This window comes from Schistocerca cancellata, chromosome 1 (assembly GCF_023864275.1).
Source record: "Schistocerca cancellata isolate TAMUIC-IGC-003103 chromosome 1, iqSchCanc2.1, whole genome shotgun sequence".
In the NCBI taxonomy this organism is placed as follows: Eukaryota; Metazoa; Arthropoda; class Insecta; order Orthoptera; family Acrididae; genus Schistocerca; species Schistocerca cancellata.
Genome location: NC_064626.1, coordinates 628,206,250 through 628,223,980, shown reverse-complemented (window position 1 = coordinate 628,223,980; position 17,731 = coordinate 628,206,250). Strand labels below are relative to the sequence as shown.

At 43.8% G+C, this 17,731-nt stretch overlaps 1 protein-coding gene across 2 annotated transcripts in view; it reads right to left on the bottom strand.

Moving 5' to 3' along the window:
- The window catches only part of LOC126183199 (spermine oxidase), a 158,400-nt gene that overhangs the window by 18,185 nt on the left and 122,484 nt on the right, over nucleotides 1-17,731 (bottom strand). For both annotated transcript variants that reach the window (XM_049924965.1, XM_049924974.1), the window contains exons 8-9: nucleotides 4,100-4,223; nucleotides 114-220 (exon numbers count right to left, since the gene is read on the bottom strand). In XM_049924965.1, the coding sequence (XP_049780922.1) occupies nucleotides 114-220; nucleotides 4,100-4,223 (231 nt within the window). The remainder of the gene's footprint in view (nucleotides 1-113; nucleotides 221-4,099; nucleotides 4,224-17,731) is intronic.

Below are 17,731 nucleotides of genomic sequence, written 5' to 3'. Positions count from 1 at the left end.
TAATATGTGTATTCAAATAAAAGGCAAAATTTTTGTAGGTAATATGGAAAGTGTAGGAGAATAAATGGGTGTGAGGATATATTCAATGAAGGAAATACAATGCACAAATCTACCTGGTCTCATTAAGAATTCGGTCAGCCTCCCTCCAGCCTGTCTCTATTGCCCCATGAACAGTGGAGTAGTAGTGATCATGTGTGGCCTCTCCAGCAAACAGTAAAACCTGCACAGAAAGCATAAACAAAAACACAAAAAATCTCAAATATATAATATATATATATAAAATATTCAAATATTTGAAAGTCCCTGATGCAATAACAACAATCTTATGAAAATGATAGACTGCTAATTGCCTTATAGAGGAGACTATGAGATAGAGAAAAGCACAACAAAAAGGTTGTTATGTATACATTTAAGCTTTTGGACAAAAGACCTTCTGAAGTGGAAAACATACATACACTATGTGGTCAAAAGTATCTTGACACCTTCAAAAACACACGTCTTTCATATTAGGTGCATTGTACTGCCACCTGCTGCCAGGTATTACATATCAGCGACCTGAGTGGGGCACCCTGCAGAAATCATGGACTTTGAACGTGGTCAGGTGATTGGGTGTCACTTGCTCTCTCTCTCTCTCTCTCTCTCTCTCTCTCTCTCTCTACCACACACACACACACACACACACACACACACACACACACACACACACACAGAGTCTCTGGCTGGCCACAGCAGCCATAGACAGTTGTGTCATGTGTGTGAGCTGTGCTTGTCGAATGTGTGTGTGTTTTCTACTTTGGAAAAAGGACTTCCGCTGAAAAGCTTAAATGTACAACAATCTTTTCATTCTGCTTGTCTGTGACTCAATGTCTCCTCTATATGGTGAGTAACAATCCATCCTTTTCATATTACTATTATAAAATATCCAGTTTTGCATATGAGGCTACACCATATTTAAGTGTAACTTACACTAAAATATACTCTCTTCTTTATATTTTTAATATAAAAATCAAATGAAACTCTGAAACAATGTGAATATTTCAAAACAATTTTCAGAATGAATACATGTCACGCTATCTACCAAGTGACTTGTATGTAGTGAATATTTTAGAACTTTTGATATTTTGCAACAGTTCCCTGCAATTGCCCATAGAATCTTAAGGTGCATATAATGAGCATTGTAATCACTGATTAAATACAAACACTCCTTTTATGTTGGCAAAGGAAGGAAAGAAAATAAGATAACAGGTTAATTTTCCTTGCCTTACAATGGAGAGATGATATAGTGGAGGTGTTGAGTGTTAAGTAAGGAGGAAAAAACAAACTGCACTGACAACATGTTGGAGACACATTGAATAATCAGATCTTCTGGCATTGTTCAATGTTTTGAAGACATGACTCACTGCCATCTTCAGGTGCTCCCTGAGGCTCAGGGGGCACCTGAGGAAGACAGCGAGTCACTCCATCAAAATATCAAGCAAGAACAACACGAACAAAGGGGACGAGAGACAATTATTCAACATGTCAACACATGACTGGGAAAATCTAAAGAATTACAGCATTTTGGAGGTTGTTCTGGATTATTTTGTGATGATCTTAGTACAAGGAACATGTGGTCTCCAATGGTTTATTACAGAGTAATAATTTAATTATGGTTTATTCAGTTTGTTACCCCAATTACCTTTGTCTTTGTGAAAATACCTTCTTAACAGTGACAATGTCTATAATATACAATTATCAAAACAAACAACACAAATCACAGAGTAAAATGGCAAGCCTTGGAAGGATCACATACTTTGTGTAGTGGTCGCTGTTGTTTCAGGAACAAGTCCAGAATTGCAACATTGTGTCACCCTTCCATTGCATTCAGTGAACTCCTCACACAAAGTGCATATTTGCTGACCCTTCATAAACCTATCCATATTCCTCTTTATTGCAATGTAAAATGAACACTACTGTAATAACGAACCCAAGACAGAACAAAGTAGTGCTGAATGGTAGCTTGGGGGCAAAGAGTACACTAGACGTTACTGTTGTCAGCAGTTAATACTGTACGTGAATGCAGCAAGTTTGTTTCCAAACAAGGCACACAGTGTATACTGTTGATATATTTTGAATCCAATACAGATATAAAGATTAAGGGGGGTAAGAAATCAAACTAAATGCTATTACTCTGTAACAAGTCACTGGATACCATATGTCTCATACAACAAAATACTCAGAAAGTATCAAAATTTTGTCATTTGAGTTTGGATTCACCCTGTGCACAAGAGCCTGAACATATAAAATCTAAGAACATTATAAGTTCATAAGTTGAACTTTTGTATTCTAGATCTGATTTATGACCCTACCTACCAACCATTCAACACCTACACAGATCAGTGAGGGATCGTCTTTACTTACTCCATTATGCATATCTATCTATATTTTGCTGTCCATGGGGATATATATTGAGATTTTAACACAAAGCCAATAAATATATTTCTATAAGTAACTTTCCTTTAATTTCATTACAAAGAAAGACGTTAGGTTTGTCTTACTTGGGCGGACAAAAACAGTCTGATAGTAATGTCAGAGTAGGATAGGAGAGACTGGACAGAGCAAAATTTTACAGATAACCATAGGCTGAAAATACACCATTGTGGGTTTCATCCATAAAACAACAGCCAATCAATGTCAAATGCTGGGAAGTCTGTCCAGTATGTGAACATGTTTGAATATATCTAGCAGTGGTTTTTTTTCTGACTAAGTTATCAACATATATTCATAACTATTAGTCCATCATCAGAAACAAACAGAAAACCAGTAGCTTTTTTCCCCACTAACAACTTTTCTGCTAATCAGCTAACACACTACTCAGAAGCCTTCTGATATAATTATTTATAAATAACAAATAACAAAATCAATTCTGTAATTAATTTATAGTGTAATCCACAAGTGTTTGTAACATCTTCTGTCCTTCATACTCTGTAACTCATCTGACATGTGAAAAGTCTCCCTTTTCCAACAGTCTTTGCAGAAAATACCATGGAATAGTGCATGCATGTGCTAAAAAGTGACTTCCAAAACTGTTCAAAAGTCACAAAGAGAAGCACATAGCATGCAGGGAATATTGATCCAGCACGACAATGTTGCCTTCTCACATAGTGAGCAAAACCATGAATATATCTTGATGTTTCCGAATTCCAGAGACTCCTGCGTCTACCATACAGTCAAAATTTAGCACTATTAGATTCCCTTCTGTTCTCAAATAGACAGTAAATTATTAATGGCCACCAATTGAAGTCCACAAAAGAAGCTGTGCCTACCTACAACTTGTTTGTGAACAATGTATCAAAATGCATATTGGTGAGTTTTCATTAAATAATTTTAAAGAATTAGTGGGAACAACTTCACAGAAGTACTTTCAGAAGGTGTGAAGTTATTGGAATATAAGTAATTTGCATTACATTCTCCAGCTTTCAGTGAGAACCTTCCATCTTTAAATTAATCAAGAGTAGCTGCACGGGATAGCCATGCGGTCTGAGGTGCCTTGTCATGGTTCGGGCGGCTCCCACCTTCGGAGGTTTGAGTCCTCCCTTGGACATGGGTGTGTGTGTTGTTCTTAGTGTAAGTTAGTTAAGTTAGATTAAGTAGTGAGTAAGCCTAGGAACTGATGACCTCAGCAGTTTGGTCCCATAGACCTTACCACAAATTTCCAAATTTAATCAAGAGTAATATGATGAATCCTTACAGTTTGTTTTGTTTCTGAAGTGCTTAAATAACTACAAGAAAGACAATTTCATTTAAGCATAGTAAATTAGTTACCACAGTTTATGCAATATGATTCTGCTGTTGGACAAGGTTGGTGTCAGAGCTATTGGTGAAGATGAAGACTGTATGTGAGATAACATGATACAACAAGTCTGGTTGGCTGTCAAGCCTAAGAGAGGTTGGTTATTATTTATGAATACAATAAAGAGAAACAGTCCCTTTGGATACAACTCAAGCTTTTTGTTGTGATGTAAAAAAATTCCTTAATATACTCTATGAGTTACACACAACAATAAAAATTTAAAATAGTAACTAAGAACACCATACACAAGTTAGTATGCCCTCTTACCTGATTTCCATCAGTGTTGGATATTGGTTTTGCCAGACTAGCAGCATTTGTACCATATCTTTCTGTATCCAAACTTCGGAAACTGTAGGACCCACGAAAATGGGGATTTGCTGTCCAACTTGATCTATTCAACAACAATGTATGGTATGATAATCTGAATTATGATAGAGAAAATGGACTGAAGAACAAAGACATCTATTCAAAGTATTCTAAGAAAAACTGCTCCTTTTTAGCATATTATACACTATTTGATCAAAAGTATCCGGACACCTGGCTGAAAATGACTTACAAGTTCATGGCAACCTCCATCTGTAATGCTCAAATTCAATATGATGTTAACCCAGCCCTAGCCTTGATGACAGCTTCTGCTCTCTAAGTCAGGTGCTGGAAGGTTTCTTGGGGAATGACAGCCCATTCTTCACAGAGTGCTGCACTGAGGAGAGGCATCAATGTCAGTTGGTGAGGCCCGGTATGAAGTCAGCATTCCAAAACATCCCAAAGGTGTTCTATAGGATTCAGGTCAGGACTCTGTGCAATCCAGTCCATTACAAGGATCTACTGTCAAGTAACGGCTCCATCACAGGCTGTGCATTATGAACAGGTGCTCAATCATGTTGAAAGATGCAATGACCATCCCCAAATTGCTCTTAAACAGTGGGAAGCAAGAAGGTCCTTAAAACATCAATGTAGCCCTGTGCTGTGATAGAGCCGTGCAGAACAACAAAGGGTGCAAGCCACCTCCACGAAAAACATGATCACACCATAACACCACCGCCTCTGAATTTTACTGTTGGCATTACACAAGCTGGCAGATGATATTCACTGGGCATTCGCCATAACTGCACCCTGAAATGGGATAGCCACATTGTGTACCGTTATTCATCACTCCACACAACATTTTTCCACTGTTCAATCGTTCAATGTTTATGCTCCTTACACCAAGTGAGGTGTCATTTGGCATTTACTGGCTTGATGTGTGGTTTTTGAACAGCCACTTGACCATGAAATCCAAGTTTTCTCACCTCCTGCTAATCCATCATGGCATTTGCAGTGGATCCTGATGTAGTTTGGAATTCCTGTGTGATGGTCTGGATAGATGTCTGCCTACTACACATTATGGCCGTCTTCAACTGTTGGCAGTGTCTGTCAGTCAACAGACGAGGTCGGCCTGTACGCTTTTGTGCTGTACATGTCCCTTCACATTTCCATTTCACTATCACATTGGAAACAGTGGACCTAGGGATGTTTAGGAGTGTGGAAATCTCACGTACAGACGTATGACACAAGTTACACCCAATCACATGACCACGTTTGAAGTCTGTGAGCTCCACAGAGTGCCACATTCTGCTCTCTCACGATGTCTAATGACTATTGAGGTCACTGATATGGAGTACCTGGCAGTAGGTGGCAGCACAATGCACCTAATATGAAAAATGTACGTTTTTGTAGGTGTACGGGTACTTTTGATCACATAGTGTATATGGTAGAAAAGACATATGCAAAACAATGTGTGAAAGTAATAAACACAAAAGATTTGTAGTGATAAAAGAAGCTATAAAATATTTTGGTGTAATGCATAGCAAATGAATACACACTTATATAATTACAGAATTTATTGTATATCAAATATTAATACAACTCAAATCACCAGGTCTGCCTGTCCAGTAAAAATTTAAAGTCCAAAAGAAATTAAGTGAAGTACAAGAAACTGACACTGGATATTCCAGACATTCAATTTCTATCACAGGATGCAATCAGTGACAGTCATAGTAATTTGAGCAAGTTCAGAGTGTTACACACAACATAGACCATGACAGCATAGATATCATGAGGAAATGTTTCAGAGTCTTTCACCTTTTGTTGAGCCCTACCAACAAAGTCCCTTGGCATTACACCAGACGAGACAATGAACTCTGAGAACCCAGTAGAGTGTAGAGATGATGTAATCAGAACTAAGTAGCAGAGGCAGTGAGAAGGTGGTCGTGCAGCACAGCTAGTGATGATCTGTTTCAGGAAGCTGCCTCAAGAGAAATTGATTTCTGCTTACTCTGTGACTGGTTATTTTGGCATTTTCATATTCCCCAGGCAGCCAACTTCTGTGGCCAGCAGTTATTTGGTGGAGTTCCCACAGCTTAAAACAGAGCTATACAGAGTTCACTATCAATACATCTTCACCCACCGATAGAAAAGATAAAAGGTCCCCCTCCCCCCAAGACACAAGGTAAGGCTGAAATACTACTTGTTGTCTTGCAAGTGACCAGTGTGGCATTGTGCCTGGAGGTACTGTTATTTGTGTGGCTGGTGGCAATTTTGTGCACTATGGTTACCACTGGTGCTAGTGTTCATTCATCTTCTGTCAGGGTTCATGATGGATCTGATGTGTTAGCTTTCACCATTTCCAAGCCTGGACACATGAAATAGTCCCACTTTTCTGAAGCTGATGGGATGGCATTGGGTTGAGTGGTGATGGTGGTGGTAATGGTGGATTTTACGCTGTTGGTAGAAATGACATTGAGTTCTAGGCATGGAAACTCTTCAAAGGTACATCTGCTTGATGTATTGCCAAATCACTCTTGTCTGGGTTTATACAGTGGTCATTGCTGTACCCTGGACCTTGATGATGGTGCCTGGGAACCAACAAGGTTTACTTCCATACCCACAAATGAGGACTGTATCTTGTTCTCTGAAGACATACTGGACTCATGGTGATGGCTGATGTTCATCCAGCTGTAGAAACTAAAGTCCTGTCCTCAGTTGTCTATTATGAAGCAATTCTGCTGGGCTTTTTCCATCAGTGTTTGTAATATAGTAAGTACTTAGAAACATGGCCAATGATATTCTTCAGTTCTTTAGTGGATGAAATGGGCCATGTGTGCCTTTAACCTCCTCACCAGACATTCGGATGTACTGTTGGAAGGGGAATGCAATGGAACAGGTGGAAAATGTTGTATGACTTGAGGGTACAGACGCTTGAAAAGGTTTGGAATGAGAATTGGAGTCCAATGTCAGAAACAATGATCTTCAAAAGCTGTTATATTGAAGATATATGGGCTAAAACTTGAGCAGCAGCTTCTGCTGGTGTGGACATCTGTATCATACAGAGGAAATGTGAACACGTATCCATCACTACCATACACATACACTGTAGAAATGATCCCACTAAATCTGTGTGGAGATGCTCTCAGAGAACCTGCGGTGGTTGTTGTGAATGGAAATGGTGACTGGTGCTGGCTAGGATGTGGCACTTATCCATCGTCATGTGACCATCTCGATGATGTCTTGATTTATACCATACCAGAATGTTAAAGGTGTCCATAATTAAAGTTCCAGTTACAAAACACTGTAGATTGAGAATCCCTGTCCAGAGTGTTGTCAAATCTGAATACAATATTATTGACATGGGGGAAACATTAGGGATCCAAAAAAATTAATGAAAATTCAACAAACAGATGATGATGTAAGCATATTAATGTAAATGGGGTGGCTACAGATGAACCACTATATGATGGCTATGGTTTGAGTTGCACATTACAACAATCATACTGTTCACCATGCATGACTGCACAGGTTCTGCATTCAACAGTTATGGCACTGTTAGTTAGGTAAGCCCATCCTCAATGGCAAGGTCATACCAGGTAACATGAGAAGTTTTTAACTGTCTGAGGGCAAAACCCACATAACAAGCAAAATTACGCCAGTTTCTAAATGTTATGGGTCTGGTGCAAGATGTGTTCAATATGCTGTCCACCATTTCCTGCCACAAGTTGAAATCAAGAAACAGCATGTTCCACAGCAGACTGGAGTGTCTCCGGGGTCAAGTTCAGAATGTGTTGCCCAATGTGTGCCTTCAATTCAGCTATTTTGTAATTGGAGCACTGAGCACATCTTTCAGACAATCCCACAGCCAGAAGTCTGTTGTGACAGTGCCACGACATTTAACAGTGCCGCCACGACAGTACGCGCAAATGGCGATAGAGGCGGTCCGCAACTCGGCTGAGCGCGGGAGCGCCACCTAGCTACGAACGGGCCGCATGTCACGGCACGGCAGTCGAATAAGAGATACTGAGTTGTTATCATGTAACCAGCTACTGTTTCTAAGTGAGTGTGTTTGAATATCCATGCAATTATTGGTGATTAAAGGTTATAACACTTTTTGGCGATGAGGTCGGATATTTTCACTGCGTTGTGGATTTGTGTGTTTGTGATGGGGCAGACATGGAATAGCTTATGCAAGCGCTCATTGAACAACAAATACAGTTGACAACTGCTATTCAGGCATTGTCGACGTCACTTACTCATCGTCTGTCTTCCTCTTCTCCGCCTCCATTCCCTCCTTAAGACGAGGCCGCTGGAGACTGGGAGGATTATGAGAAGCATTTGCGGAAACACTTCTTGGCTTTCGGCGTTGTCGATGCTCCTATGTGTAAGTCGTTATTTCTATCTTGGATTTCCCCACGCATCTATCAGCTGCTATCTCATTTAGCCCCTCTGCAGGAACCTGCCTCTCTGTCCTTCCAAGAAATGTGTGACTTATTGTCTAACTATTACCAAAAAAACACCCACGTCGTTGCCGCCCGTGTGGCATTCTACTGGTGTCGTAAACAGCCCCATCAGTCTTACCGGGCTTGGGTGGCGGAACTACATGGTCTGAGTAGGAAATGTCAGTTTGTCACGGACACTCATCATGAGTCTTATGCTGATTCAATGGTTAGGGATGCTATTCTATGGCTTTCTCCTGGTAAAGAAGTTCGGCAACGTGCCCTACAACTGCCAAACCTGTCGTTGTGGGAAGTTTTAAGCATCGCTCAATCCTTTGAAGTGTCTCATGCTGCTGGCGCACAAATAGACGCATGGTGTGATGTAGGCGCTGTACAGTCAACTTTCTACATGGACAATTTGCCTGTTTCACAGGAGAACGAAGATGTGGCGGCAGTTCACTCGCATAAACAACGTCGCGTTGGGCCGCTACACTCTCAGCGACAACAGCAACCACAGAAGCAGGTTCGTTCCACACTTCCTTCTTGTCCACGTTGTTTCGTACAGCATGACAGGGCCATGTGTCCAAAACGTTGGGCCACGTGTAATTCATGTAGGAAAAAAGGCCACATTGCTTCTGTGTGTCAGTCCCCTAAAGTTCCTGTCAACGAGGACGAGGCATCAGACATGGATGTTAACTGTGTGCTTTCTCAAACAAATAAGTTGTTTGTTACTGTTCGTGTTCTGGATAAAGACATTCGCATGCAAGTGGACACTGGCTCTGCAGTAACTCTCATTAATTCTCGCACGTATTTGGAGTTGGGCTCCCCTCCCTTGTCTCCAGTTACGTGAAATCTGAGAACTTATAATCAACAGAAAATTCCTATCATTGGCCAGTATGATGCTTCCACTGCCTACAAGTCTGTTGTTAGGCCCCTCACGTTTTATGTGGTGGATCATGCGGGCACTGAAAACCTGTTCAGTTATGATGCTTTCCAGTTGTTCAGGTTCTCCGTTGATGATGATGTGCACCTCATATCTGAGGATATTCCGTATCAACAGCTGGATGGATTGTGTTCTGAATTTTCATCCGTGTTCTCTGCTGGTCTGGGTCGTGCCAAGGATTTTGAAGTCCACATTACTCTTAAACCTACAGCTCGTCCTAAGTTTTTCCAGGCACGCCCTCTTCTGGTAGCGTGGCATGCACCTGTCAGGGCTGAGATAGACAGGTTAACAGCTTCAGGGATTCTCCTTCCTGTTACCTCCAGCGAATGGGCATCACCAATCGTAGTGGTTTCTAAACCAAATGGGAGTCTGCGATTGTATGGTGATTTTAAAGCCACTGTCAATGCTCAGAGCCTCATTGACACTTATCCTTTTCCCCGTCATGAGGAGTTATTTACCAAGCTCGCTGGGGGCCAGTTCTTTTCCAAACTTGACTTATCGGAGGCGCACCATCAGTTGCCGTTGGATGCTTCTTCCAAGGAATTTCTCGTCATCAACACTCCTTGTGGGTTGTATCAGTACCAGTGGTTACCATTTGACGTCGCTAGCACGCCGGCCATTTTTCAGCGGTTTTTGGAACAGCTCACGGCTTCCGTTCCTGGCTGCATAAACTATCTGGATGACATTGTTGTCACGGGGGCCTCCACTGAGGAGCACCTTCGCAATTTGCATTCACTGTTTCGGGTTTTGCATTTGGCTGGGTTGAGGTGCAATCTGGACAAGTCACAGTTCTTCCAACCCTCCATTGTGTATCTTGGTTTCCACTTGTCCTGTGAGGGTATACATCCTCTACATCAGCACATTGCGGCCATTAATGCTCTACCCCGGCCATCTATGGTCAAAGAACTTCAGGCGTTTCTAGGCAAGATTGCTTATTATCACAAATTCATTCCATCTGCGGCGGCGGTAGCTCATCCTCTGCATCAGCTGTTACGAAGAAACGTCCCTTTCTGTTGGTCCGATGAGTGTGAGCAGGCTTTTGCCCACCTGAAGGCTCATTTGCAGTCGGTGCCTTGTCTTGCCACATTCCGTCCAGGTGAGCACTTGGTTCTGGCGACTGACACGTCACAGTATGGCCTAGGGGCTGTTCTCGCCCATCGGTATGAGGATGGGTCGGAACGACCCATCGCCCATGCTTCCAAGACACTCAACGACGCGCAACGGCGTTACTCTCAAATCAAAAAGGAGGCGCTCGCTATCATTTATGCTCTAAAAAAGTTCAGCGTTTTTTTGTATGGTTCTAAGTTTCACCTCATCACCGACCACAAGCCACTGGTCTCTCTGTTCAGCCCATTGGCGTCGCTTTCGGATAATGCAGCTCACCGCCTGCAACGTTGGGCCTTATACTTGTCTTGTTTTCACTATGAGATTCACTATCGCCCCACGGCCCAGCATGCCAATGCTGACGCATTGTCGCGATTGCCGATGGGCCCCGACCCGGTTTTTGATTGTGATGAACTACTCTGTGCGGTTGAGGGTTTTCCACTTACAGGTTCGCAGGTTGCGTCGGCTGCGGGACCCGGTTCTGCGTCAGGTGATCGGTTTTGTTTAACAGGGTTGGCCGGACAGGACCCAGGTCCGGGCATCGGATCCCCTTCGCAACTACCATGCCTTGCGCCTTCGTCTGTCTGATCATGATGGGGTTGTTCTTCTGGCCACGGATGGCGCATCTCCATGGGTCGTGGTGCCAGCCTCTCTTCGCAAAGATGTTCTCAAACTGTTGCATGAAGGCCATTGGGGTATTTCTTGGACTAAGTCCCTGGCCTGCAGGTACGTTTATTGGCCCGGTATTGATTCGGACATGGCCCACATGGTTGCTGCGTGTGGTCAGTGTGATCAACAATTGGCTGCACCTCGTACAATGCCCTCTCCATGGCCTTATCCAGCGCAGCCATGGGAACGGGTGCACGCTGACTTTGCTGGCCCCTTCCTCGGTACTTATTGGCTACTGTTGATTGATGTCTTCTCGAAGTTTCCGTTTGTTGTTCGATGTCTGTTGCCCACCACTGCAGTGACGACGCTGGCTTTGTCCAAAATCTTTGCGCTAGAAGGTCTTCCATCCATGATTGTCATGGACAATGGCCCTCAGTTCTCTTCGCAGGCCTTCCGTGATTTTTGTACTGGACAAGGGATTCATCATGTTACAGCACCGCCCTTCCATCCGCAATTGAATGGGAAGGTCGAGCGCCTTGTCCGCACTTTCAAAAGCCAGATGAAAAATGTCCTTAGTGATTTTTCCACCGATGATGCTCTGCTGCAATTTCTGAGTTCTTATCGCTTCACGCCCCTGGGTGATCGCAGCCCTGCTGAACTCTTGCATGGCCACCAACCGCGCACTCTACTGCACCTGCTTCACCCTGTCAGGCCTTGTGCTGTGTCCCCTAGTGTGGGAAAATACTCGGTGGGTGTCTACGTGTGGGCACAAGGGTATGGATCTTGCCCTAAATGGATTCCAGGGGTGATCAAGGGTCTTCACGGCCTCCGGCTTTGTGAAATACGTACGGACGACGGCATGGTTGTTCGCCATTACGACTAGATGCACCCATGAGTGGTGGCCACGCCGGTGCCACTGCCCCTTCCTTTGCCTCCACCAGCCCGAGAAGCCAGTCCTGTAGCTGCTGCCAATCTACCGTACATGCTGAGGCAGCTGCCGTCGCTACCGTTTCCGAGAATGCCGGAACCAGCCCCAGTCGCGACGCCGCCTTCTCCGGAACCCATCTCGCTGGAGCACACCCCCAGGTCCACGACACCTATGGATGCTGCTCGGGAGTTTTCACCCATCATCTTGTCCAGGAGGCACGATCCATGCACGAGCTTCCGTCCTGGACATTTTCGACCATACTCTCGTGTCTCTCCGCGGGATCTTCTCGGGGCCTCACAAGAGGCCATGGATGTCTCCGCACTGTCCATGTCTCCAAGGAAGTGAGTGTTTTTTTTTTTTCAAGGAGGGGGAAAAGTGTTGTGACAGTGCCACGACATTTAACAGTGCCGCCATGACAGTACGCGCAAACGGCGATAGAGGCGCTCTGCAACTCGGCTGAGCGCGGGAGCGCCACCTAGCTACGAACGGGCCGCATGTCACGGCACGGCAGTCGAATAAGAGATACTGAGTTGTTATCATGTAACCAGCCATTGTTTCTAAGTGAGTGTGTTTGAATATCCACGCAATTATTTGTGATTAAAGGTTATAACAAAGTCACATGGATTAAGATCAGGTGATCAGGATGACTGGGCTGCAGGGAAATGATGGCTGATAATTGTAGCATTTCCATAATCCCTCTCCAGCAGCACTTGAATTATGCATTATGCCACTGGCTGAGCAATATATGGAAGACTGCCAGCTTGCATAAAAATGATTACACTGTTGATGGATTGGAACAACATTGGTTTGCAATACTCACAAAACATTTGACAGTACAGGTAACAAGACCTTTGGGACTCATCTGCTTGAAAAAATATGGCTTTGCCATATATGCCATATATGATGTCTTCTCCAGTTATCAGCTGAGTCAAGGTGTCATTCTGTGGCAATGTTTCAACAAGTTTCCCGCTTGTTACCTTCAAGTGAAGTGTTGGGTTTGTGTTCTGTCCGGTTCTTTATAGTCACTTGACCACTGCCTCAAATGCATCAGCAGCACTAATTATGTGCCTCCGGAAGGGGCATTGTGGGCCACGGTGGGAAGGAGTCACGGCCAGTGGTCCTGGGGATTCCCTGAGTGCTGCTGGGTGCGGGCATTGTGTCCTGGTGGGGCCTGTCCATTTCATCCACTGCCTTCACTGGTTTCACATCGGAGCATTCTTGTCATATTTTGTTATCACTGCAACCCATGCAATACTAAGATGGAAACTGCTATCTCAGTTGACAAGGTTGTCATGGACTTGTATCTCAACAGCCTCTTTAAAGACTGCATCCCAAAACCCATTCACCCCACACAGTATCTTTGTTCATTCAAAATGAAACATATGGTTTTCCTTGAGACCACGTTCTGCCACAGCCAATTTGACCTAGGCAAACACTCCTTACATATTCTGAGCAGTGCTGTGATATACATCACTGCATCTGGCTGATGTTCTGTTTGCCACACTTGCAGCTGTTTCCTAGGACTCTAGGTGTCTGTATTCCTAGTTCATCCTTCGCTGAGCCCGGCATATTCTTGATTTTGGCTGATGAGTGGAAGATAGTTTCAATGTTGCTCTTTTCTAATATCCTGGCAAACTTTGCTGTGGATGGTTCCATATGTCTTCCCTCTCCTTCTCGTTCAGTTGGAAAGCATGTCTTACCTGCACCTCACAATAGCCATTCTTGCAAACAGTATTTCTCAAGTACTGCAGTTAAGCAGGTAGATTTCCTTTGTCACACATATCTTATGCTTTGCACACCAAGGTGGTGAGAGCAGATTTGTGCTGTGCTGGGTGGTAGCAGCTACTGGCATTATGGTACAGGTCTGTGTGTGTCTTTTTCCTGTAAACAGAATTACATAATGTGCCGTCAGTCTTCTTCTTTATCATAATGTCGAGGAAAGGCAGACATCCATTTCCTTCCACTTCCATGGTGAATTTAATATTGCCTTATATGGTGTTGAAGTGATAAGAAATTCTTGTACATTTTCTTTGCCATGTGGCCTAATCACGAACATGTTGTCCATCATCCAAGTAGTAGTAGAGCACCTTTGGTTTCAGGCATGCCATTTTGAGAGCCATTTCTTCAAAGTGTTGGCTCAAATGGCTCTGAGCAGTATGCGACTTAACTTCTGAGGTCATCAGTCACCTAGAACTTAGAACTAATTAAACCTAACTAACCTAAGGACATCACACACATCCATGCCCGCGGCAGGATTCGAACCTGCGACCATAGTGGTCACGCGGTTCCAGACTGTAGCGCCTAGAACCGCACGGCCACTCCGGTCGGCTTTTCAAAGTGTTCCCTGTATAGGTTTGCAATACATGGCATCAGGAGAGAACCTATCTATCTGTTGGTAGAATTTACCACCACATTGGAAGTATGTGGTGTGGCGATGAGTGTGCGGCAAAACAGTTTCACGGTGTCTTCATCAAAGTGGCCCCTTAGTGATTGCAAGGAGTCCTCAAGATGTGCCTGTATGAAGAGGGACATGACATCAAAGCTGACCAGGATGTCACCTTTGTCCAGACATGTCCCTCGAAGTATCTTCACAAACTCCATCGAATTTGCAAGTCTCCCTCCTGCTCTCTTCAGCAGTGTGAGAGAGAAGCTCGCAGTTGGCCTACTTGATGCTACTGATGATCTCCCATTTAGGTAATGTAGTTGGAACCAGTGCAAAATTTAATCCTTTTGACAGCATGGATGTTTTTGCCTTGTCCAGTTCCTTTCCAGTTAAATTGATAATGGTCTTCAAAACCTTGAGCCAATGGAACTTGTCTTGTTGTTTTATGGTGGCTTTGCATTTACAGAGTTCACTGGTTGTGAATGAGTTACCATCTACCCACTCCAATGAGCATGGTGAGATTTTGGATGCCAGTTCCAAGTGTCATGCAAGTAAAGTGCAAACTTTTGTCAAGTTCAAACCTCGTGATGCATATGTGCTCATGCATCAATACCCAGCCAGCAAGCTGTAAAATGCGTTTTGTCATTGTCATGTTGAGGCGATGTCGCAGGTGAGTGACCTGCAACAGTACTTCCTTGTCCTGACATCACTGAAGGAAGGCTAGTCTGCTGAGCAGATTTGCCTTCTTGTTACAAAGTTTCTGCAGCATCTTGAAGCTGCACTGTATGTCCTCTCTGCAGAAGTGTGCTATATGCAATTTCAGATTTTCTCAGTGAATGTTGATGATGAAGTCTTCTCGGGTTCTCTGCTGAGTCAAGGTGTCATTTTGTGGCAACTAATCAAGAAGTTTCCTGCTTGCATCTTCAGGTGAAGTGTTTGGTTCATGTCCTATCTGGTTCTTTATAGCCACTGGACTGCAGGCTCCTTTGCATCATTTGCATCGGCAGTGCGCAAATCGGTGCCTCCAGAAGGGTTGTCGCAGACCACAGAGGGGGCAGTTGTGGCTGGTGGTTGTGGGGGCTCTCTGCATGCTGGTGGGTGCGGGTGTCACAGCCTGATGGTGCCTGTCAATTCCATCTGTTGCCTTCACTGGTTTCGCATTGGAGTATTCTTGTCATATTTTTGTTATTGCTGCAAGCCATGTGGTGCTAAGATGGAAATCGCTATCCCGATTGACAAGGTTGTCATGGACGCACATCTCCACAGCCTCTTTAAAGGCCAAATCTCAGAACCTGTTCACGCCACACAGCACCTTTGTTTGTTCGAAATCAGATATATGGTATTCCTTGAGACTGTGTTGCACCACTGCAGATACCTCCATTTGGCCTAAGCAAACACTGCTTATGTATTCTGAGTAGTGCTGTGATATACATCACTGCATCTGCCCAATGTTCTGTTTGTGACACTTGCAACTGACACTTCCAGATATCTGTATTCCTAGTTTATCCTTCACTGAGCCCAGCATATTTTTGATTTTGGCCAATGAGCAAAAGTAATGCACTTGACATTCCTTTGGTATGCTGGGCCATCCATGGCAGAGATTTCCAGGATATTAGAAAAGACTAACATTGAAACCATCTTTCGCAGCACTGCTCAGAACATTCACCTAGTCCAAATGAAGAAATCTGTGGTTGCGGAACACAGTCTCAAGGCAAACCATATGTTTTATTTTGAACAAAGCTGCTGTGCAGGTTAGCGGGTTCTGGGATTTGATCATTAAACAAGATGTGAAAATAAGGATCCATGACAACCTTGTCAAATGTGACAGTGATTTCCAACTTAGCACCGCATGAGATGCAGTGATAACAAAAATATGACAAGACTACTCCGATGCAAAACTGGCAAGGCATGAGACGGAATGGACAGGCCTCACCAGGACACGACATCTGCCACTGCTAGCATGCAGGGAGCCCCCACCACCACTGGCCAACACCCCCCCCCCCCCCCCCCCATGCGGCACAGTCCATAACACCCCTTCTGGAGGGGCGTGGTTGGCGCAGATGATGCGGAGGAGCCTGCAGTCCAGCAGCTATAAAGAAATGGACAGAACAAGAACCCGACCCTTCTCCTGAAGATGACAAGAAGGAGCGCTGATAACCACGCAGTTGAGCGCCCCACAAACCAACGACAAGAAGGAAACTTCTTGAAATGCTGACACAGAATAGTGCTTTGACTTTACTGATAACCTGAGGAGACTTCATCATCAAGATACACTGAGAAAGTCAAAATTTTCAATTAAGTGATACTGTCAACCTGCAGCACACAGACACCTTTGCAGAATTATGTGTTACCAGTTCGCATACATTCAGATTTTTCGGTGCCCATACTCTGCAATTCTGTGTATTAGCATGTCCTTGAAGATGGAAATTGGCTTAGTTTGTCCACAGAATATTCAGTTACCATTCATAGTCCACTTCCATCATAGCAAGAAATCCCACAGTGAACATTTGTACTGCTGGCAGGTCAGCAGGAAGCAACTTCTAAATATGGGTGGTTTCGTGTGAATACCAATGCATGATGTTTTGTAGGTACATGATGCTTTCAGGCATGTCCAATGTTTGGGCAATTCCCTGTGCACTGCACATTTGTACACCACTGCCCATCCCTTCCTGCAATGCCATGGCCATATCTTTGACAAATGTTGGATCACCTGCTTTCCTCTCTCTGCCACATTGCACTTCAAAAGAACTTGGCTTTTTCAATTTTGTAACAATCTTCTCCAGCCCCTTAGCAGACATCAGACTAATGCTTTTTTTCATACCCTTGGGTGTCTAGAACTTCTGTAGGGCTACTGGCACACAGTCGCCATTCTTGTAACAGAGCTTTACCAGTAGCACATGATCCTTCATGGATCAGTCATGTTGAGTATCTTTAATGCAAACTGAGTAACAGGTGGCTGGTGCACATCTATTGGTGGACATATTCTGATGCTTACAGTGCCATCTACTGTGCAAATTTTTGTCAAGCTATTTTTTTCTTCCTGCTATGTTTCTTGAAACCATGATGGTCACTCACTGCATGAATAACAGCAAATATGTGATACAAGATGGCCTATAGACGTCACATCTGCTATTTATGCAGCTGTCTGCAGAAGATCTGTTAGGCATGCTGGGGGTTGGTTGTCTAT